Source organism: Symphalangus syndactylus, chromosome 7, assembly GCF_028878055.3.
Source record: "Symphalangus syndactylus isolate Jambi chromosome 7, NHGRI_mSymSyn1-v2.1_pri, whole genome shotgun sequence".
Taxonomy (NCBI): domain Eukaryota; kingdom Metazoa; phylum Chordata; class Mammalia; order Primates; family Hylobatidae; genus Symphalangus; species Symphalangus syndactylus.
In genome coordinates, this window is record NC_072429.2 from 102045021 (window position 1) to 102070209 (window position 25189).

At 36.5% G+C, this 25189-nt stretch overlaps 1 protein-coding gene across 2 annotated transcripts in view; it reads left to right on the forward strand.

Moving 5' to 3' along the window:
• Window positions 1–22580, forward strand: part of FZD6 (frizzled class receptor 6) — a 34434-nt gene extending 11854 nt beyond the window's left edge. For both annotated transcript variants that reach the window (XM_055286960.2, XM_063642891.1), the window contains 5 exons: window positions 8007–8203; window positions 13915–14932; window positions 17691–17839; window positions 19061–19471; window positions 21053–22580. In XM_055286960.2, coding sequence (XP_055142935.1) covers window positions 8007–8203; window positions 13915–14932; window positions 17691–17839; window positions 19061–19471; window positions 21053–21221 — 1944 coding nt within the window. In that variant the 3' untranslated portion in view covers window positions 21222–22580. The remainder of the gene's footprint in view (window positions 1–8006; window positions 8204–13914; window positions 14933–17690; window positions 17840–19060; window positions 19472–21052) is intronic.
• Window positions 22581–25189: the final 2609 nt, after the last annotated feature.

Consider the following 25189-nt stretch of genomic DNA (forward strand, 5'->3'; position numbering starts at 1 on the left):
CTCCCCACCTTGAGTCAAAAATTCAGAGATGCCAGTTTGTTATTCTCTTCCTAAACCAAGCAGTACCGTTAGAAGTCCTCACCCTACCCTACAATCTGATAACTCATGCTCTTTATGTTATTTTCTGGTTCTCTGGCAGCAGCCACTCATTTGATCTCCCACAGCCTCGTGTTCATGGGGCATATCATTCTATTATGTACAGAGAAGCTAAGCTAAAACCAAGCTAAGTGGTTACAAGGATAACTTAATTCACTTTGCCATGGGTTGCCAGATTTCCATCTTTAAATACTAACAGGATGCTCACTGCCTTTGGCCTTAGACCGGAAACCCAGTTCTAGAGTTCCTCCTGTTTTGCTGAGATCACTTGCAAACCATTCTTTATGTTTTTTTCTGTACTAGTTAGTCTTCTTGATTACAAACAACAGAAACCAATTCTGACTAAGCAGAAAATTGATGGATATTGGACAGCTTGTAAGATCAATGGGAAGGCAGGAGAACCGGATTCAAAATGTAAGGAGGAGCAAAGGGAACTGGGGCATAGCTAAGGTCATACCATAGGATTAGTTTGTCACCAGTGCCAATACCATTGGATACTTCCTGAGCCATTATCTCTGGATGCTTATTTGGCCACTGCAAGGATTACTGATCACATTGCAGCTTCCTTAAATAATCTGACTATATCTGTTCTTTTGCATAACCCTCTCCCCAGGAATCACAATACCCAGAGTATACAAATGGCCAAGCTTAGATTAGGTGCCTGTGTTTTCATTGCCAGGCTGTATCCCTGCATCCCTCTTAGCTTCCATGGTGTCTTACCTACTTTTGGATTCCCCCAAATAGTAAATATTCACTCTAGAGCACAGTGCAAAACAGTATTACTCTCTGGGAACAGTGGTTCATACCTGTAATCCCAGCATTTTGGGAGGCTGATGCAGGAGAATCACTTGAGCTCAGGAGTTTAAGACCAGTCTGGGCAACACAGACTCTATCTCTACTTGGGAGGCTGAGGCCTGAGGCTCACTTGAGCCCAGGAAATTGGAGGCTGCAATGAACTATGATTGTGCCACTGCACTCCAGCCTGGGCCACAGAGTGAGAACCAGTCTCTTAAAAAAAAAAAGTGTTACTTACCAAGGAGAAAATTTCACTGTAGCACCTACAGTTGTTTTGAAATTGATCTCCAGTTCTTCTACTCAATTCTTTGTTACCCTCTTCATAAACTTTTGAGCCATAAATCTCCTTAGTGATCATCTAATTCATCACTGTCACTTTACTGATGGATACTCTGAGACTCAGAAACAGAAAACTGCCTGCCAAAGGTAGCACAGGTAGTTAAACTAAATAGTTAGAATTAAAGTATTAGAATTAAGTAAGAGTTAGAACTTAGTTAGAAATAAAATGCTAGCATTATTTCCAGCAAAGGATTATATAAAAAACTCCATGTATTTTCATTCTCATTTTTCATTTATCTTACTGTTGGCTCAGGCTGTTTTTCACGATAGAGATGTGAATTGCCTTCTCAGTTGCCCTCTTCTTTCTCATCTTTGCCAGTACTAATAGTAACTGCTATTTCCAGGGATTTCTGCCAGGGACTGACCATTTCCTTAAAGGAGCCTACCTTTTATTTCTTGATTTTTGAAACTAATTAATAGCACTGTTTTTGTTATTGAATGGTAGAATCTCAGAACCAATATTAATAGTTATTAGATGAGTTTTTTGAGAATGAAATTTGAAAGGAGGAGTTTGTAAGTGAGATCATGAAAGCACTGGGTTACTAAGAGAGTTGAAGAAGGTGGTATCACTAAAGGAGAGTAAAAGGAACAGACTGATGCGACCAGGTTTGATATTTGCTCAATCCATGGATTTGCACTTTAATTCATGAGTTTAATTCACAGCTTTGGCACTTACCATGCTAAATGCTAGTTTAATGATGTGATGAAATTCATAGCATAAAATTAAGGACATAAGAAATATCTCAATGAGTCATGTTAGATTTGGTTTCTGGGAATGGTACCCAGGACATTTTGAGGAAGAACATAAAACATTTCAATCACGATTTTTACTTCAAAAGACTGTGAAAATATGTTCATCCTAGTTATGTTTCAACTGATTGGTATAATGAGTTCAATACTAGGCTGACTACCCATCATTTAAAGTGCTGCGATTTGTTCTGAAAGTACTCCATATGATGGAATACTTGCTCTTGCTTCAGGAGATAACGCATCATCTAGAATGTGATCAATATAGCTTGAGGTTTTATAGTCTTTGATATGTATCCCGTGAACATTTATTTTTTTTTAACTGAAGAGTTTCTTTCATGTGGAAGAGTCCCAATCCTCTTGATATATTTTCTTCCCTTCATCCTCATTGGCATTTTTGCCTGTCTCTGTGCTTTGGGAAAGGGTAATTTTCAGGGAGAAATGGGTAGCAGCACAGAGTGAAAGTTAAAGAGGACATACTCTGGAGTCATAGGAACATAGGTTCATATCCTAGTTCTGCTTCTTACTACTATTGTGACTATACAAGTTACTTAACCTCTCAGAGCCTCAGTTGCCTCAGCTGCAAGGTGGAGAGAAGAACAGGTTGTGATAAAGGAAAATGGTATGTGAAAAAGCACAGTGCCTGGTTTACGGTAAGTGCCAAATAAGCCAACGCTCTGATTTATTATCAGTAGCCATAGAATTGGTAAAAGTAGCATTCGATCAGGAATGAGGATACCTAGCTTCTAATTCAGAGTACATTTTGGAATGTGAGTAACAATTTTAATAAGAAATTGGCTTCAGTTTTGTCTCTTGATCCAAGGGCTTAGATTAGGTCAGTGGTTTTCCAACTGTGATCTCTGGAGGTGCTCTGAGGTCACTGGTAGAAAGGGGAATGGTGAGAAGTATCTCAGCAGGGAGAGCTTCCTTTTCAGCCCAAGAAACTATGCCTTTATTTAGTTAGTATATCGGCCTCCTTTTAACTTCTCATAAAGAAAATGTTTCTTGGCAAAATGTGCATGTGCGCACACACAGACACACATACACTTCGAAAATAATTAATTTAAAGGTTTTCTCTCAAGTCCCTTCCAAGTCTAAAATTCTTTAAGTCTATTCATCTACAACTGAACTTGAAAGTTGGTAGCCCACACTGGATCTGACCTGAGACTTGATTTTTCTGTGTGTGTGTGTGCATGTGTGTGTGGCAGGGGAGGGGGGCCCTGTTTCAAATGTGTAGATTAAAGTGCCAAAATCTACAATTTGGGAAATTACACATAACAATCTAGGTTCTGTTTTCTTGGGAAAAATGGATATACCTGACAATTCTATGCCCCGATTTCCAAATAATAGTCTGCTGGAGTTGAGTAGCAGCTGCTTCCCAAATACTCCCTATTGTCTTACAGGCATTTGCATTTACCTGCCTAGCCTCTGAAGGTATCTGAGTTTTCAGCATTCAGTTTATCCTCTACACAGTGCAGGAACATCAACGTTATTGGATTAGCCAACTTTGGCACTGTAGAAGAATTAAATTAGGGAAGTGACTTGTGTTTTCCATGTAAGAAAATTGTTTTTGTATAGCAAAAGTACATATATTGCATTCATTTTGCCTGCCCTTGAACTATATAATTACTTCTTAAGTGCTGACCACCAGTTAATCATGGCTTCTGAGTTAGAAGAACTAAATAAACATAGTGTGTTTTAGTTCTTTCTGCCAAAGGATCTGATTACCAGATAGTCAAAAAATTTAGGAACTAGGCTTTTTTGGGACAGTAAACAAAGAGTTTACTACAGTTTACTAGTTGCCCACAGCTCGCCTTCTCCTACCTCAGGCTCAGAGGAGGATTTGCACACCGTCTGGGCACTCTCTCCTCTTCACGATGGAGGAAACTGAGAAAAGTACCATGCTGTTTGCGCTCCAAGTTCCTGTAAGGTGACAAAGGATCTAATCTCAGAGCATCATTCAAATAAAAGCAATAACATATGTCAACCATGGCAACCCTGTCTCTGCTCAGTCACTTGCCCCATCAGGACAAGGGAACTTCCCACTGGTCCCAACATCCTTCATAGCTATTGTCCTCTAACTGTTGGGTGTGGGTGCTGTATATGCCCTTTAAGTCAGACTTGTTAATTGTAGTCTGTAATCAAGGCTTATATTTACCTATTAATTTGTGTCTGCTTGACCGTTCATTTACCAAAGAAGATATATTGAAATTTCTCATGACCATGGAATTGTCCATTTCTCCTTATAGTTTTATTGCTTTTTGTTTATATGTTTTAAGGCTATTTTTAAGGTGTATACAGTGCTCAGCAATGCATTTCAAAGTATATTTGTTGCACTTCATCCAGAACCTGAATGTTTTGTGGCAGGAGATATTTAATTGGCCATACTGATGAAAGAAGTTGTCATTCCTTCTTTTTATCTTTCAAAAATTTCCCAAAGCTTATAGGGAGCCCTTTCTTTATTTTTTTAATGCAGTTATGGATTTTGTTTTTTACCTTTAAACCTTTTCTTTCATTTCAGTGGCATTTCGAGTAGAAGGAGATGCTAATATATAGAGTCAGTGTATTTCCCTTGAATCAGAATTTTCATCTTCTCTCACTCTACTTATTCTCCTTAGGTAATTTCAGCCAATTATTTCAATTACCACTTTTATACTGATGACTTTTAAATCCATATCCTTAATTTAAAGTCTCACTTCTACATAGCTTTATTTAACTGCCTGCTAGTAGATATTGCACACTCAAATGTGCACTTCAGACTGTCCATCAACTGGTAAATGGTTAAGAAAATTATGGTACAGCCATACAGTGGAATATTACTCAGCAATTAAAAGGAATGAACTACTGATGCATCAGACAACATGACTGAATCACAAAACAATGATGCTAAGTGAAAGAAGCCAGACAAAAAAGAAAACACACTATATGATTCCACTTATGTAAAATTATAGAAAATACCACTCCACAGTGACAGAAGGCAGATCAGTTGTTGTCAGGCGTGAGAGTTACTGAGGGGGTGAGGAGGATGGAAGGGCAGGAGGGATGACAAGGGAGCCAGAGGAAACTTCTGGTGGTGAGAGATATATTTATTACCTTGATTGTGATAATCATTTCAAAACTTACCAAATTGTACACTTTATACATGTTCAGTTTATCATACATCAGCTATACCTGAATAAAGCTGGAAAAGAAAACCCTCAATACTAAAAGGCTTTGAACAGAAAAATAACAGTCCTTGCCCGCCCTTTTCCATGCATATCCCAGTCCTGCCCTTGAGAGGCAGCCTCTTTGAACTCTTTTCCTCTGGTATGCAGGCCACATTCTAACTAACAGGTTTACTCTGTTGGTTATAGATTAATCAGTTTAGAACTTTAGGCTGTTTCTGTTTATTCTTTCCTATTAGGGTAGTTGATAATTCATTTCTCTTACCCTGCCACTTTTACATCTCCTCCTAATATGGTTTTTTATTAAATGAATAGTCAGTGATAATATTACTAGAAATATTAAATATTGTACACTGCTGAGTCAGGTAGTATACTTTGATTAGATTTATTTTTTTAATACCCTCCCAACAATTAACACAGTAGTTGTATTTTCCTTTGTTTTTTATGTAACAATGTCTGACTGTTTTTAGATATCCTAACAGACTTGTCATACACCTAGCAGCAATTTTCCTAGTGCTCAAAATAACATATAATCTGTCAATCTCAATCCCCGCTCCTTTCCCTTGGAGACCTTTCTCCTTCAGCCATCTGCCCTTCTGTCAAATGTGTTCTGATTGCTTCTGGACTAGATCTGTAGTTGTCACATGGAGAATTTCTCTTGTCATTCTTCAGTGTTCAATCAGCTAGTTCCTGGGTCCCATATTATTTTCCTTCCTGGTTTATTCATATATTCCTTTAATTTGTTTCAGGAATATTACATCTTCTAGTTGCTTCCTAAACAGGGATACTTGAAAGTTTAAATTTTGTATTCCTTACAGTGCCAAAAATGTCAATAGTCTACCCTCTAAATGTTTGGGTGGATATAGAATTCTAGGTTGAAATGCATTTTTTCTTTAGAATTTTATAGTTATTTTTTCATTTTCTTCTAGCTTCTGATATTGTCAAATATTCAAATTTTAATTTAGTTACATGTATTCTGTTTTTCTTCCCCCTCTGGGAACATTTATCATCTTCTCTTTGTCTTGATGCTCTGAAATGTTTTATTGATATGCTTTGTCAGTGTTCATTTATTGTTTTGGAGAATCATGCATTTATTCTGTAAATATAGAGAAATGGCCATGTAGCAGACACTGCTTTAGGCACTGGAGATAGAGCAGTGAACAAAATAGACAAAATCCTTTCCCTCTTAGAATTTACATTCTAGTGGTGAAGGCAAAAATTAAATAAACTAGTACACGATGAAATGTCAGATAGTAATAAGGACTTAAGAGAAATGCAAACCACGGTAATGGGAAAGATAAGAGCAGGATAATTTTAGATAGGATGGGCAGGAATGCCTCTTTGAGGTGAATTGAGCAGAGACTCAAATGAGGGCACAAGACTCACTATCTGGGTGAAGAGGTGAGGGGAACAGCAAGTGCAAAGACTCTGAGACAGAAATACACATGGAACTATAAGAAGCAGAAGTCCAGTTTAGTGGCAATGGAGTAAATAAGAGACAAAGTGGTCAGAAATGAAACTGGAGACATAGTGGGGAACCCAGAAATTTAAGGGCTCATGGGAATTGGAAAAGACTTTGGAATTTATTTTATTGGAGTCTTTGAACAAGGATAAACTTACATTTTAAAGAATCACATTGGTTGGAAAATTGACTGTAAGATTAGCAAGTGTGGGAAGTAGTGAGACCTGTTAGGAGGCCATTTTAGTGGTTGAGTTGAAAGATAATAGTGGCTTAGACTGGGTGGTAATAGTGAGAAATGGTCAGATTTGGAATATACTTTAAAGGGAGAGCCAACAGGATTTGCTGATGGGTTGGAGATGGGGTGAAAGAAGAGAGGAGTAAAGAATGAGTTGTAAGACCAGCCTGGCCAACATGGTGAAACCTCGTCTCTACTAAAAATACAAAAATTAGCTGGGCATAGTGGCATGCGCCTATAGTCCTAGCTGCTCGGGAAGCTGAGGCAGGAGAATTGCTTGAACCTGGGAGGCGGAGGTTGCGTTGAGCTGAGATTATGCCACTGCACTCCAGCCTGGGCAACAGAGCAAGACTGTGTCTCAAAAAAAGAAAGAAAGAGAGAGAGAGAAAGAAATAAAAAGGAAGGAAGGAGGGAGGGAGGGAAGGAAGGAAGGGAGGGAGAGAGGGAGGGAGGAAGGGTTGTAAGATTATTGGCCTGAGCAACTTGGTGAATGGTGGCATTATTTACTGAGATGGAGAGTACTAAGGGAGTGTTTGGGAGGCAGAGATACAGTGGGATTGAGTTGTATTTTGCATACTTTCAGTTCAAGATGCCCATTAACAGCCAAATGGAGTTGTCCCAGAGCAGATGCTCATTCAAGTCTGTGGTTCACAGTAGAGATGGGGACTGGGTGAGTTTCCCCTGAGAGTCAGTAGAGATAGAGAAGAGGTCTTGGGGACTGAGCTCTGGAGCACTTCAGTGATCATAATTGGGAAATGGAAGAGGACTAGAAAAGGAACAGCCAGTGAGACAGCCAGAAATCCAAGAGAATTCGTGTCCTAGAAGACAAGTGCAAAAGGGGCCTCAAAAGGAAGCTAGGAGTCACTGTGTCGATTGCTGTTAAGAGCTGAGTAGAAGGAATGTTCAGAATTTACCATCAGATTTGACAATGTGGAGTTTGTTGGTGACTCTGACAAGTGATTTCACTGGAATAATCCATATCTTCTTGAAAAATATATGATTGAATAAAATATTAGTATTCCATTGTGTATGAAGAGTTCATAAGTCTGATAGAGGGAGATTTAAAGATTCTTTTGGAGTATAAATATATACTTTAAACAGTAAATATGTTAATTTTATTCATTTGTTATTAAAATGTTTTCTAACTGTATCTTGATGTCTTTAATAGCATTTTCTTCCTCTCGCAAATCTGGAATGTTCACCAAACATTGAAACTTTCCTCTGCAAAGCATTTGTACCAACCTGCACAGAGCAAATTCATGTGGTTCCACCTTGTCGTAAACTTTGTGAGAAAGTATATTCTGATTGCAAAAAATTAATTGACACTTTTGGGATCCGATGGCCTGAGGAGCTTGAATGTGACAGGTAAACTATGTTTTTCATGGAAAGCTACTAACGGTATTTTACTACTGGTACTAGCTCTCTGGGATGTTAGTGACAAGCTTTCATTATTTAATTCCGTAAATGTTTATTACACACTTAATATATGTCAGGCACTAGGATGCTAAGTGCTGTGGACACAAAGGTGGGCAAAAAGCAGACTTGGTTCTTGCTCTCAGGGAACTTACAGTGAGGTGAGAGGGACAGACAGTAATCAAATAATTATGCAAATAAGTGCAAAATTATGACTGTGATAGATACAACAAAGGAAAGGTAGATAATTCTATGGGAATATATAATGATACCTTTGACTTAAACTGGGGAAAAGGGAAGGAAATGACTATTGAGCTAAAGTATGAAGGATAAGGGTAAGACAGAGGTAACTAGGCAATGAGAGGAGGGAAGAGCATTTTGGGCAGTGGGAATAGCTTATTTAGAGACCCTGCAGAGCCCCTGAACAGGGAGTGAGGGAGCATGGCATATACAAGGAATTCAAAAGCTAGTATAGCTGGAGTGATGAGAGTAAGAAAGAATATGGTGCAAGATAAGGAAAGAGAGAGAACCAGCAGTCAGACCATCCAGGGCCCATCTTGCATATTTTTATGCTGAAAGCAATGAGGTCTTCAGTATTTTAAGATAGGAATGGGTAGCACAATCCTGTGAGCTTCTGTGTAGAGCATGGCACCTGTGTCAGTCTCCTGAGGGTTGGGCAGAACTCTGCGGCAGTTTCTGTTAGGAATCCAGGACACTTCCATCCTGCAACTCTGTCAGCCAGGTGGATGGGAGAGAGAAGGTAGAGAACTCATGCCTTTTCTTGAGTGCCTCAGATGGGAAGTGTTGTATCTTTTCCACATGCATTCCTGTTGGCAAGATGTCAGTCATGTGGTTATAACTGAAACAAATAGGGAAAATAGTAAATGTGTGTCCCGAAGGAAAAAAAGCATTCAAGGCAGAGGACATGTCAGGTGCTGCCAGCCAAAAAGAACATTACCTTATGCTATTTCACTAGAGTTATTGGGGCAAAGGACAGATCGCAGTAGGTGAAGGAGTGAAGAGAAAGTGAAGCCAGAAACAGAGTTCTTAGGGAAGCTGGCTATAAAAGAGGAAAGTTTATGAGTTTAATGGGAAAGAACTATTTTAAGAACTACTAGGAAAAAGGAAGAGGCAAGCATATACGGGGTAGAAGAGGTCATTAATAGTAGTTTTCTAAGAAGGAGGTAGGATCCCAAGCATAGATGACATTTTGGCTATGGATAGGAGGAACATCTGTTGTAACAGTAGGAAAGGATAGGATGGTTGTGGATATAGGTAGGTTTGTATGTTTGGTAAGAGTTGTTGCAATAATTTCTTTCTGATGGTTTCTATTTCCATTGTGACATAGTAAGAGTCAAGGAGGTCCTCTGTTGTGAGTCTGGGAAAGAAGGGTATGTGTTCGAGAGAAGTGGTCATCATGGAGCATGGGAGAATGAGTCAACTAGGGAGGCTTCGTAACATTTTAGGTAAATCAGGTGATCCTGAATTTGTGGATCTCATCTGGCCTGTTGAGAACTTCTCCAGCTGTGGTGGGATGCTTGGGGCTAAGCACAGAGAAGGCAGATAGTTGTGCTCATCTGTGGTTGGGGTTTTGTCAGATGGATTCAGTGCAAAGATAAAGGTGCACTAAAAAATGAAGGATAATGAGAAGGCTGTTACTGAAACAATAGCCTGTGAAAGTCTAAATGGATGGGGAGCGAAATGAAGAGAGAAATGAACTAATGTATGGAGACAAGCTGGAGGAGATCTATCCCAATGAGGTATTTTTTTTAAAGGCATAATGAGGATTTTTTTAAAAATGAATTGCAAGGATAGGAGCTTGCAGACGAAGGGCAGGAAGCTTGAGTTGATTTTTGGAGATAGTGTGTACTGCAGGTTGTGGCAGCGTTCCTTGTGTGACTTTGATTACAGGTGGCCACTGCGGGTTAGGGATAATCATTGGAGATGAGGAGGCGAAAGAGCCGAGAAGCCAGAGTATGGATGGCTTATTCTTGGTCAAGTCACCAAGGATGATGACAGCAAAAGGAAAGGAGAGAAAACTGATGATTCATTCAACTCATATTTCTTGCACTCTTACTGTGTGCCAGGACTGTTCTAGGCACTAGAGTTATAACAGGCAAAAATTCCTGCCATCGTGGACCTTATATTTTAGTGGAGGGAAGGAGAAGATTCAGTAAATAAGTAATATTTATATGAGAAGATGGTGAGGCCTGTGGAGAAAATACTTGCTCTTTCATTATGAGATTGCCTACTCAGTTTCAAAGCAGGAGAGGTTAAAACTTAAAAAAATTTACACTGGCACCTATGCTTAATTTCTAACTCTGTTGGAGTTTTGGTCTTCGTAACTTGATTTTTTGATAAATGGATAGTTTTTAAATAATTAATCTAAATCAAATTTATTCATGTTTGAGAATGCTTGATACATCGAATTGGGAAGTAGAATTCATTTTTTAAAATTATTTAAGCCCTATATTAAACCATATCCCATTAATATAAAGCAAACCCATAAACATCCTTTTATACAATGTTAGTTGGGTCAGCTGCACATAGAAATAATTCTAGTATGGCCTATACTGGAGAATATTTTTTCATTTCTATAAATAAGACCTTCAGGCTTTTGTGGCATCTTATTTACTTTGAAAACACACACAAAGAAAGAGGGGAACCTCTGATTAAAACACAAAATCTAGCTCATTGAAAGATTTCTAGCATAATGAAAGATTTAACATAACTGTGGTAAAAACATGAAGGCTGCATCTATTATTTGAGAAACGGCAGAACTGTGTAGTTATGGCATGCATTAGGCTCTTGGTTCCCCAGGAGAATGCCTTTGCCTTGGAAGAAAAAGGTGCATTCATTCTTTGAGGTCTGTAGTCTCCTCAGCTCATCAGAGCACAGGCACATTCTTTTCTACGTGAAGAGTTTTGTAAACTGAACTTTGTTTTCAGTTCTGGCTCCAGCCATCCTCAGGTAGCTTGCCAATAGATGAATCCCATTCGTTTGACCCATGACGCTCCTTCTTTTCATTTCTCCCTCTTTCCCCACAGCAGTGCATGTCCACCATACCACCTGAGTCTGTGGAATCTTATTTTCTGTTATACTTCTTTCCTTACACTCATTTTCCTGTCTTTATTATGATAGTCTAACTTTTTCTCCACAAAGGTATAGCTGCCTTGCTTTCATGAAAACACACTTTCCTAATGTGATTTAACAGAGGCCTTTCCATACCTCAGCCACTATGCTATGACAGATTTTATAATTAATAAGTGCATTTCAAAGTGAAAACATTACAAACATGCTTAACAGATGTTTTTATAACATGAAATATTCTACTGCATTAAGATCAAAATGCTGACTATACTTGTTCCGTATATCTTCAGACCAGTGTTAATGTAATATTTTGGCAAGGTGAATGGTCTTTTTTGGATATAAAAATCTCAGCATAAGCCAGGCATGGTGGTACACAGCTGTGTTCTCAGCTATTTTAGAGGATTGCTTGAGTCCAGGAAATCAAGACCAGCCTGGGTAACATAGCGAGACCCAGTCTCCATAAAAAAAGAAAAAAAAAAAGGTATCTCAGGCATATACAGGCATATATTTAAAAGAAATATTCTATCTGGACCTTTCTGTGATAGTGAATAAACTTGATGAATACTGACTGACTTGATCATTTGCAATTAGAGTTCATGTGGAGAAAGTAAGATTTTAAGCACAATTAACTTATGGATGAATGTATCCATTCACTGACCTTTTCCACATTAGTCTTGATTAATTTTTTTTCCTATTCTCTAGACAGTGGAGGCTGGTAATTTATTCTACTGATACAGTGAGACCTCATATAATAAATTGGGGAAAGAAACTGGTTAGCTTTTTGTTTTATTTTTAGGCTGAAGAAAGTATAGAACCTATGTGGAATTTACACACTTCTGGTAGATACATAATCATTTTCAAGAACAATTGAGTAACATATAGTAAAATGGCAAATGCTCAACCCTGCATCCTAGGAAATCCCCTCCCATAGAAACCCTTACACAGAGAGTCGTGCACAAGAATATTGATTGTAGATTATTCCTAATTCTTTTAATGGGAAAAAATCTAAAAGTCCATCATAGAAGAATGATTAGTAAATTGTGATGTACTTACACACTGCAATACTACCATACAGTTGATAAAATGAATGTAGTTGACCCACATCTGTCGACATGGATAAATCTAGAAAATACAGTGTTAAATTTTAAAACGTAAGTTATAGCGTGCTATATACAGCATGGTGTCATTTATATAAAGTTCAAAACCTGAAAAACAATACTTTATAAGGTTATAGTAAATAATATAATAAAAATATTTTAAAATGCTTGAGAGTAAAAACCGAATTTGTGGTAATGAATACTTCTGAGGAGAGAGAGAAGGAAATAAGACCAGAAAGGGGTCCCCACCGTATCTATAATGTTATACTGCTTTATTTTAAAAGATATAAAGCAAAATTGATATAATATTATGTTTTAATAAAGCTGGTAGATTTTTTTTGTATTTCATTTTATGGGCATATGTTTTAGTCTGTTCTTATCTAAGGTATATTTAAAATGCTTTCTCATTTAAAACCTCCAGTACTTTTTTTTTTCTTTCCTTGAGACAGAGTCTGTCTCTGTCTCCCAGGCTGGAGTGCAGTGGCTCGGTCTTGTCTCACTGCAACCTCCGCCTCCCAGTTCAAGTGATTCTCCTGCCTCAGCTTCCCAAGTAGCTGGGATTACACGCACCTGTCTCCACGCCCAGCTAATTTTTGTATTTTTAGTAGAGACGGGGTTTCACCATGTTGGCCAGGCTGGTCTTGAACACCTGACCTCAAGTTATCCACCTGCCTCGGCCTCCCAAAGTGCTGGAATTATAGGCATGAGCCACCATACCTGGCCAAAACCTCCAATACTTTTTAAACCATTATAGATCCCCCAAAATAATACTGGTATGTACAAACTCAACTTAGTGATAAAGTTCTGCACGAGATGGAAATATCTCCATCTATCACTCAGGACTGTCCATAAACGAGGGAGGCAAAGAGCCCAACCTGAACAAAATGGTGATGTTCATTAAGCTGGTCCTCAGCCTGCCTCTTGCTGGTATACTTGCCTTTCTTCAAAAACTTGAACTCTATCCTGTCAATCCAGGGAAGGATCTCATTTCATTCATTTTAATTATCATCACTTTAGTTATATGGTTGCTTTACTTTTCTTATGGGCATTAGAAAATAAAAGTGAATAGACGACATATTTCATATGATATAAAGACATATTTCATATGCTATAAAGAGACAAGCCAGTACTTATCTGGAGCCTACCAATTAAGATAAATTATTTTAAATATTTAGTCTTTAAAACAAATTATTTTAAAATTATGAATTGGCTAATTTTTTCCAAGTAAGTGCATTTTCATGTCACCTGCTTTGTATTTAATATAAATTATTGTGTGAGGCCCCATTAACAGCCACAAGTTTTTAGTCAACTTCAAAAATTTCTACTCAACTCTTATCTGTAATCCATTTAGATTTATATCTCTTCCCATCAATCATGAATACATACGGTAATATTTTATAGTTGGAAAGCATTGCTTAACATAGTGAATCAATAAAAATGTTGATTTCATATATTTAATTTTTATAATCTTTACAGATTACAATACTGTGATGAGACCATTCCTGTAACTTTTGATCCACACACAGAATTTCTTGGTCCTCAGAAGAAAACAGAACAAGTCCAAAGAGACATTGGATTTTGGTGTCCAAGGCATCTTAAGACTTCTGGGGGACAAGGATATAAGTTTCTGGGAATTGACCAATGTGCGCCTCCATGCCCCAACATGTATTTTAAAAGTGATGAGCTAGAGTTTGCGAAAAGTTTTATTGGAACAGTTTCAATATTTTGTCTTTGTGCAACTCTGTTCACATTCCTTACTTTTTTAATTGATGTTAGAAGATTCAGATACCCAGAGAGACCAATTATATATTACTCTGTCTGTTACAGCATTGTATCTCTTATGTACTTCATTGGATTTTTGCTAGGCGATAGCACAGCCTGCAATAAGGCAGATGAGAAGCTAGAACTTGGTGACACTGTTGTCCTAGGCTCTCAAAATAAGGCTTGCACCGTTTTGTTCATGCTTTTGTATTTTTTCACAATGGCTGGCACTGTGTGGTGGGTGATTCTTACCATTACTTGGTTCTTAGCTGCAGGAAGAAAATGGAGTTGTGAAGCCATCGAACAAAAAGCAGTGTGGTTTCATGCTGTTGCATGGGGAACACCAGGTTTCCTGACTGTTATGCTTCTTGCTATGAACAAAGTTGAAGGAGACAACATTAGTGGAGTTTGCTTTGTTGGTCTTTATGACCTGGATGCTTCTCGCTACTTTGTACTCTTGCCACTGTGCCTTTGTGTGTTTGTTGGGCTCTCTCTTCTTTTAGCTGGCATTATTTCCTTAAATCATGTTCGACAAGTCATACAACATGATGGCCGGAACCAAGAAAAACTAAAGAAATTCATGATTCGAATTGGAGTCTTCAGCGGCTTGTATCTTGTGCCATTAGTGACACTTCTCGGATGTTACGTCTATGAGCAAGTGAACAGGATTACTTGGGAGATAACTTGGGTCTCTGATCATTGTCGTCAGTACCATATCCCATGTCCTTATCAGGTAAAAGCTATCACTTGGATTATGTCTCTATTTACATTTAATGTAGAAAATGTTCCATCGAAATATACTTGTCATGGATGTAAAAGTTGATTTCAGGTGAGAAAATGCAAGAGCCATAGATAAGGATTTCCTATACATCAACTGAAACTGGGATGAATGTTTCATGACTTCCTTCCTCAAGCTTTAGCTTCAATTGTATAGTAAAGCACTTCCTTTATTCTCTGAAAAATTAAATTGAGCTGCAAAGGCAGATTAATAGCAATAAAGAGCAGAGTCAGAAGAACAGACCTTGACATTGGGAGAAAAACAGAAGTCACTTTTGTCGCGTTGGCAATTATTTTTAATTTTTTAGTTAGTAGTAAAAAATCTTATTTGGATATATTTAATTTGATCATATTATCTTATCGCTTTTTACATGGTGTATACTTACAAAAACAGAATTTGCTTTTTGCCTGACTCTTCTGTCATTTCTCAATTGAAAAAAACACAGTTGTAACAAAATATGTTTTATCTATTTCTGATTCTTATGATTAGTATAAGGGTGGTGTTTTTAAAATTAATAAATTTCTGAAAATACAAAATTTCTTAAAGCATTTTAGTTGAAGTTTTGTAAATATAAATTTGGTTTTGTTTTAATAGATTTTAGACATTATTCCTGACTCTGTGCGGTATTAACTGCATTGAACATGAGCACTGCCATCACAGTGTATCAAATTAAGCAATGGGAAGGTCGAACTATTTCATAAAATAGCTTGTATTTCAGAAAGTTACTGCTTTATAACATTGTGGAACCTATTTTTTATGTTGGTATGTGGGGATACTAGTATTACTTGCCTTATACCTTGTCCATAATCTATTATCCATAGTTTGTTTTTACCATATACTTAATAAGAGGCTGTGTCTTAAAGTGATCCTGCTATATTAATAATGACTCCTAGATTCCTCAGTCTTTTTGGCAAGGTTGGGGAGAGGAAACTATTACATGTTGCTAAAAAGTTTAAGATCTATGGTTTTCAAGTTTAAGATCTGTGGTTATTATGTTTTATGTAAGAAACTGTAAAATATAATAGGATAGAATTAGAAAATTATAATCTTCAAGTGGAGAAGGATATAATATTCCTATAGTTATAGAAATTATAAAAGATTGCTAAATTTGACTAAGTAAAAAAAAATTTTTTTAAAGATTCTGTATAAAAAAAAAAAAAAAACCAATCCATAATCAATGTCAAAAGACTAACTGGGAAAGTTTATTTGCATATGACATCATAGTTGAAAGGCTAATTTCTCTAATTTATAAAGAGTTGCTACAGATCAATAAGAAAAAAAACCATCCATCTGATATAAAAATGAGAAAAGAGTAGGAAAAATGTTCACAGGAAATAAAAATGAAAAAACTATTCTTAAACATGTGAAAAAGTTATAGTAAAATAAATGTAAAATTAAAATTAAATTATATTTCCATGTATGATATGGCAGACATCTTAAAGGTGTTCTAACCACTGTGTGGTGAAACAATAGCAAAATACATATTTTCAGACTTTGCTATTAAGAGTTAGTTCAACCTTCTGTTGAAGCAATTTCACAGTACGTATAGATGTATAATGTGTATACACTGATCCTGCCCTTCTGGGAATTTATAGACCGATTTGCTTACAAATGTGAGAAATTAAATAATACCAAGATAGTCACTACAACATTATTTGCAAATGACAATAGATTGGAAGTAAGTATCTATTAATAGGGATAGTAGAATAAGTTATGGTTCACTCACACAATGCAACAGCCTTTACAAAGAATAAAGAGCTCTGGCTGGGTGCAGTGGCTCACGCCTGTAATCCTAGCATTTTGAGAGGCTGAGGAGGGCAGATTGCCTGAGCTCAAGAGTTCAAGACCAGCCTGGGCAACATGGTAAAACCCCATCTCTACTAAAATACAAAAAAATTAGCCAGGCATGGTGGCATGCGCTTGTAGTCCCAGCTACTCGGGAGGCTGAGGCGGGAGAATTGCTTGAACGCAGGAGGCGGAGGTTGCAGTGAGCCGAGATCACGCCACTGCACTCCAGCCTGGGTGACAGAGTGAGACTCCATCTCAAAAAAATAATAGTAAAATAAAAAATAGAAGAAATAAAGAGCTCTATTTGTACTGATACAGAATGGTCTCCAAGAAATATTAGTAAGTGAAAAAGGCAAGAAATGCAGAGTACGTAATATCTTGAGCCTTGTGCAATGTTTAAGGTTAGAATTTCAAAGTTTATGCCTAAATGAAAAGTATAATTTCAATTCTTAGGAAATTTTCACATTTTACTGATACTTAATTTACTTTAACCAAGTTTTTATAATATAAATATTAATAATGTATAAAAGCTGTAAAATATTTGTTATGATGAGTTTAAATGTATTTTTGTGGTAGATTATAGTGGGAGAAAATAGATAAATATTTAGAGGCAAATATTCTGGCAATTATAAGAGGCTGTATCTATCGAGAAAAAAATGCGAGGAAATCATGCCAAGATTTAGGAGATTATTCTTAAATATATTTCAGTATTTTCCCCTTTCTAGAGATTTGGTACATAAAGCTTCTTTGTTCAGCATTTAGATAAAAAATGTGTTGCACTTAGAGCATGCTTCATTATATTATTTCAAACCTTTTTAGTAAAACAGTTGAAGACATAACTTTTGTTCGTTTTATATTGACAATATAGACTTCTTTCCACTTTAAGTGCATCACTGAAAATATTATTATTCACTATTTTTTGTAGGCAAAAGCAAAAGCTCGACCGGAATTGGCTTTATTTATGATAAAATACCTGATGACATTAATTGTTGGCATCTCTGCTGTCTTCTGGGTTGGAAGCAAAAAGACATGCACAGAATGGGCTGGGTTTTTTAAACGAAATCGCAAGAGAGAGTAAGAAACTATTGAATTGTCTGACACGATTTTGAAATAAATAGATCAAAATACCAAGGAACTGTTCAAATCAATGTACTAGAGTTTCATTGTATCAACTATTATTTCAATTTGATTAGCCAACTGAAGTTTGGAAATTTTTTTCATGAAAGAGACATGCTTTATTTTTGCATTTGTTACAATAGTCTTTGACATATACTATTCTATTTGAAATATGAATGAAAGATTTATGAAAGGCATATTTTCTTTTCATGATTTATAGTATATCCAGTATTATTACTGCTGTCATTGGATTCATTATTTTGGGTACAGCATTTTAAATAATTTTATCCTTTTTATCAATGATAAAAGATTAAATAAGACTTAAGTATATATAAAGAAACCTATAAAGTATGATTCAAATATAAGTGATGTGTTATGGTCATTATTTACTAACTTTAAATCTTATTACACACAGCTATGACCTAAAATTTCACTTATTTGTCTTACTTAAGATGTTAAAAATTCAAACTTATGGAATATTCTATAACAATATTGATTTATATTTATGAGTAATTCATTTTAGTTATATATATATATATATATATATATATATACACACACACACTATATACAAGGTACTATAGCTTTTTAAAAATTGTTCCCCATTGGTTTGATTAACTCATTTCAGAACTGTAGACCATTTCACAAATAAGTTTTTGAAGTCTGAAGAATCGTATTTAACTGGATTTTTTTGCACTATTATTATATGTCTATCATATTTATATACTCACACTAATTTCAGTGTAACTTGCTAATTTTTAATGTTAGAAAGAAAAGACATATTTAAATGAAGACCGTTAATTATATTCTCTATCCTTTTCTTGTGGTTTACTTTTATATTACATATTTATATACAATACAAATACAGTATTATGTATAGTACGTTTATGCTGTTTTGAGCCTCCTTGCCCTCATCCTTTGATTCTTGCCTTTTTAATTTCTTGCCAGTTTACTATTTATACTGACAAAAGCAACTTAGAGTTTATACACAAAAGATTTTATAAAATCAATTTATGTCCTAGTATTTATAATCCCAGATTTTATAATAATATAAACCATAGAATTTTCAACTTTAGTGACTAAGGATTTTTGGCAAAAGATATGTGATATCCTTTATAGCCTCTACTTTATAGCCACACTTCTAATTTGAGTAAATCCTCTCCTTCAATTTTCTTATAGTCCAATCAGTGAAAGTCGAAGAGTACTACAGGAATCATGTGAGTTTTTCTTAAAGCACAATTCTAAAGTTAAACACAAAAAGAAGCACTATAAACCAAGTTCACACAAGCTGAAGGTCATTTCCAAATCCATGGGAACCAGCACAGGAGCTACAGCAAATCATGGCACTTCTGCAGTAGCAATTACTAGCCATGATTACCTAGGACAAGAAACTTTGACAGAAATCCAAACCTCACCAGAAACATCAATGAGAGAGGTGAAAGCGGACGGAGCTAGCACCCCCAGGTTAAGAGAACAGGACTGTGGTGAACCTGCCTCGCCAGCAGCATCCATCTCCAGACTCTCTGGGGAACAGGTCGACAGGAAGGGCCAGGCAGGCAGTGTGTCTAAAAGTGCACGGAGTGAAGGAAGGTGAGATTTGATTTTATGTAAAATCATCACATTTTAAATACTGCATTACACATTTTTTATTAAAGCATAACATATCTGGAAAGCATTTTGTGATATATATTTTTTTTTTTTTTTGAGACGGAGTCTCGCTCTGTCGCCCAGGCTGGAGTGCAGTGGCGCAATCTCGGCTCACTGCAAGCTCCGCCTCCTGGGTTCACGCCATTCTCCTGCCTCAGCCTCTCCGAGTAGCTGGGACTACAGGCGCCCGCCACCACGCCCGGCTAATTTTTTGTATTTTTAGTAGAGACGGGGTTTCACTGTGGTCTCGATCTCCTGACCTCGTGATCCGCCTGCCTCGGCCTCCCAAAGTGCTGGGATTACAAGCGTGAGCCACCGCGCCCGGCCGCATTTTGTGATATATTATGTCTGTACTCTTACCCCAAGGAAGTTTGGGTTCAGCCTATAAATATGCTATTTAGTAGTTTAATTCTTAGCTTTGAGAACAGCTTTAATATATGTTGTTCAAGTAGGAATGTTCATTTCTGTGGCAATTGTTAAGAGTTCCTTGTACATTTAAGTAAATGCAATTTACCTGAAATACAGGCTAAGTTTTAATTAATACTACATTATAATTCTGTCTAAAAAGTGTCACCTTATACAAAATTATAATGTGTCATTTTATCTAAAATTATTTTATTTTCTGAACATGAAAAGATATTGACATTATCTTTAATGAATTTTCTCAAATGGCCGTAAGTGACCAAAACACAAGTAAGCCAGAATGCAGACAGCTAATTGCATTACGATCTCGAGGTTATCTTACCTAGTCCTCTCAGTCTAGGCTAAATGCACCTTCTCTGTGATCCTATGGCAGCTTTCATATATTTGGATTGTAATTAGATACATGCTTTATCTTCTCGTAGATTTGTAACCTTCTCAATGGGAGAGCTAAAGTCTTACTCATCTTTATGTTCCCAGTTTCTTACATGGTACTGATCCGTGGTGGGAAATCAATAAAACATTTGTTAAGCTGAGGACAGGAATCCTGCCTTATTAATTCTATTCCCCACAAGATTCCATGTTCAGCCCATATATGAGTACTGCTTGATGAAGTTTTTGAAGTCAGTGAAAATTATATTTTAAACAATTATTTGGCCAGGCACGGTGGCTCACGCCTGTAATCCCGGCACTTTGGGAGGCCAAGGTGGGCAGATCACAAGGTCAGGAGATCAAGACCATTCTGGCTAACATGGTGAAACCCCATCTCTACTAAAAATACAAAAAATTAGCCGGGCGTGGTGGCACCCACCTGTAGTCCCAGCTACTTGGGAGGCTGAGGTAGGAGAATCACTCGAACCCAAGAGGCGGAGGTTGCAGTGAGCCGAGATCGCGCTATTGCACTCCAGCCTGGCAACAGAGTGAGACTCTGTCTTAAAAAAAAAAAAAATTATTTGTATTTTGAAGTGTTAAAGTACACCTAAAGACTTTTAGCTACTTATTCTCTGATAAAGGTGGACACTGGTTAGGTGTAAAACTCATGAAAAATGGCATCATATTTGTGTTTGTGGATGTGTGTGTGTCAACTTTTTTTCTTTTATCTAGGATTAGTCCGAAGAGTGATATTACTGACACTGGCCTGGCACAGAGCAACAATTTGCAGGTCCCCAGTTCTTCAGAACCAAGCAGCCTCAAAGGTTCCACATCTCTGCTTGTTCACCCGGTTTCAGGAGTGAGAAAAGAGCAGGGAGGTGGTTGTCATTCAGATACTTGAAGAACATTTTCTCTCGTTACTCAGAAGCAAATTTGTGTTACACTGGAAGTGACCTATGCACTGTTTTGTAAGAATCACTGTTACATTCTTCTTTTGCACTTAAAGCTGCATTGCCTACTGTTATACTGGAAAAAATAGAGTTCAAGAATAATATGACTCATTTCATACAAAGGTTAATGACAATATACCTGAAAACAGAAATGTGCAGGTTAATAATATTTTTTTAATAGTGTGGGAGGACAGAGTTAGAGGAATCTTCCTTTTCTATTTATGAAGATTCTACTCTTGGTAAGAGTATTTTAAGATGTACTATGCTATTTTACTTTTTTGATATAAAATCAAGATATTTCTTTGCTGAAGTATTTAAATCTTATCCTCATATCTTTTTATACATATTTGAAAATAAGCTTATATGTATTCAAACTTTTTTGAAATCCTATTCAAGTATTTTTATCATGCTATTGTGATATTTTAGCACTTTGGTAGCTTTTACACTGAATTTCTAAGAAAATTGTAAAATAGTATTCTTTTATACTATAAAAAAAGATATATCAAAAAGTCTTATAATAGGAATTTAACTTTAAAAACCCACTTATTGATACCTTACCATCTAAAATGTGTGATTTTTATCGTCTCATTGTTTTAGGAATTTCACAGATCTAAATTATGTAACTGAAATAAGGTGCTTACTCAAAGAGTGTCCGCTATTGATTGTATTATGCTGCTCACTGATCCTTCTACATATTTAAAATAAAATGTCCTAAAGGGTTAGTAGACAAAATGTTAGTCTTTTGTATATTAGGCCAAGTGCAATTGATTTCCTTTCTTTCATGTTTCATGACCACCCATTGATTGTATTATAACCACTTACAGTTGCTTATATTTTTTCTTTGTTTTAACTTTTGTTTTTTAACATTTAGAATGTTACATTTTGTATTATACAGTATCTTTCTCAGACATTTTGTAGAATTCGTTTCGGCAGCTCACTAGGATTTTGCTGAACATTAAAAAGTGTGATAGCGATATTAGTGCCAATCAAATGGAAAAAAGGTAGTCCCAATAAACAAGACACAATGTTTTTATACAACATACTTTAAAATATTAAGGAGTTTTCTTCATTTTGTTTCCTGTTAAGTATTATTCTTTGAACAAGGTTTTCTGATGCCTTGGGTTTTCTCTCAATTTAGCATTTGCTTTCTTTTTTTTTCTCTATTTAGCATTCTGTTAAGGCACAAAAGCTATGTACTGTATGGGAAATGTTGAAATATTACCTTTTCCACATTTTAAACAGACAACTTTGAATATAAAAACTTCGTTTTGTGTGATCTTTTCGTTAATAAAATTATCTTTGTATAAGAATTATGGAGTATTCTGTGGTTAGGTATAGTAGTTCTGGCCAAGGAAGTAGTGTAACTTTTTAGACTAGTGACTCCATGGCTGGTAAGTCAGAGGCTTCTTTTTAACCTTGAAGGAGAGTACAGTCAAGACTCTTGTTTTTTGTCACTCTTTCCAAAAATGTAAATTATACAGCTATATTAACTGTAACTTTTTAAAGCCGGTGGGAAAGATCTGGAGTGTGAGGGGTGAAGCAAAAGGAACCCAGGACCCTTTTTTCACTCCTAACAGTGGATTAGGTGATACAGAAAAACCTCCCAAAAAAGAAGGCTAGAATATGTGGATGAAATAAAACAATAGGCAGATTTCTGTGATGGGGGAAAAAAAGAAATAAAATAATATTACCCCCAAACATGAAAAAAATAATAAGATAGTGAGGAATTGCCAGGTTAAGATCTGGGAGAAGAGAGAAATTCTCATTACAAAGCCCAACATTTGGAGCTGCTTTTGCCCAGGAGCATTTGATGACTTGGAAAGGGTGGCTGAGAAGTGGATCAGTGCTATTGACAGCCTCAAAGGGCTGGAAGACAATGGGTCTGCAACCACCCTACATTTAGAATTGTGACCTCAAAGGGCTGGATCCTAAAAGTACATGTGAGTTGTACATAAAGCAGCCCTGCTTCAAGTTGTCTGGGTAGATAGAAAAAGTTCAAACCCTGAAATTAGATTAAGGTAGCTCAAGCACCAGGTAAATGAGAATCTTCTCTGGAGGAAGAAAATGTTATTTCATATAATCTAAAAGTACCACAGTGCTCATCATACAATCAAACAATCAGGTATGCAAAAAAGACAATTTTTTGTTCATTAAAACATGAACAAGAATTGGCACAAGCAAGAGAAAAAGATCCCCAGGTACTGCTGATGTATTACTAGATGTACATCATGTAACTTAAAAGTACAAGCAAGGAAAACAATAAGATACTACACACCTATAAGAATGGGCAGCACATAGTGACTTCCTTCCAAAGAATCCAAAGTACAGGTGGTACAGGGAGAGCAGCATTTACAGTGGAGAAACCTGACAAACTCTCAGTGAGAGCTACCTCACTACTCAGAAGGCGATCAAAGTCAAAACAGTGGTAGGTCATGTTGAGAGTGTTACCTTTCATATGAGGTGATGAAAATTGCAGTTTACCTCTGATCTTCCCAAAACCTATAACCTCACTCTAGTTGTGAAATATGAGATGAATGTCAGCAGATGGATATTTTATAAGATAGCTGACCAGTCCTCCTCAAAAGGAGTCAAAATCCTCAAGTACAAGGAAAGTTTAAGAAACTATCACAGCCAAGAGGAGCTGAAGGAGACATGACAACTAAATGTAATGTGGTATCTTGGAAAAGAAAAAAGCACATTAGATAAAAACTAAGGAAATTTGAATAAAGCTTAGTCATCCAAATCAGCTAAATGTTCTTTATAATTTTCTTCCTTCTGCTTGCTTTTTCTCACCTTTTAGTCAGATATTGGACTCCTGGATGGATCCTTTAATTTTCTTATCTTTCCTTTCCTTTTGCCCATCTCTTTGGATTTTTTTTCTTTGAAACTTTATCAAATGTATTTTTTAATTTTTGATTGAAGTTTTTTTGGCTATCGTTTTTTAATTTCACAGCATTTTAAAAATTTTGTTCTTTTTTCATAGTACCTTTTTGTTTTATGATTGTTTTATGTATACTGTTTTTCAAGATACACAATTTACTTTTTAAAGATCATACAGGAAACATTAATTTGTAATATTTATTTTGTAGCAGATGACTTTATTAAAGTCCCTCAATCCCTCTAATAATTCTGAAGTTGATTTTTCCTGGATTTTCTAGGTGGATGATCTTTTCCTCTCAAATAATGGTAATTTTATTTCTCGGCTATTAACTGGAACTTCTAGCCAGTTAACATTAATAGTAGTAGCAGCAGACATCGTTGTCTTGTTTCTTTATTTTAAAGAAAATTCCTATAGTACTTAATCATGAAGAACAATGTTGGCATTTGACATAAGATAGGTATTTCTTAATGAGTTAAAAGAATCCTATTCCATCTTATAAGTTTTTAAAAATGAGCAATATGTACTGAATTTTATCAAATGCCCTTTTGCTACCAGGATTAGTCAGTATGGGGCTAATTTCTATAACAATCCTCAAAATTGTAGTAGCTTTAGAAACTTATTCATGCGACAGGTGTGAATGTTCTTGAGGTAGCCTTCCAAATTCAAGCAACCATCACTTCTATCTTGTGGCTCTGCTATCTCTCATTGAGTAAGAAAGAGAGAGAATAAATGACTGCACAGAAAAAGTTTCATGAGCTAGAGCTGAAAGTGACATGCAGGCCGGGCGCAGTGGCTCACGCCTGAAATCTCAGCACTTTGGGAGGCCGAGGCGGGCTGATCACGAGGTCAGCAGATCGAGATCATCCTGGCTAGCACGGTGAAACCCCGTCTCTACTACAAATACAAAAAATTAGCCGGGTGCAGTGGCGGACGCCTGTCGTCCCAGTTACTCAGGAGGCTGAGGCAGGAGAATGGTGTGAACCCGGGAGGCGGAGCTTGCAGTGAGCTAAGACCACACCACTGCACTCCAGCCTGGGT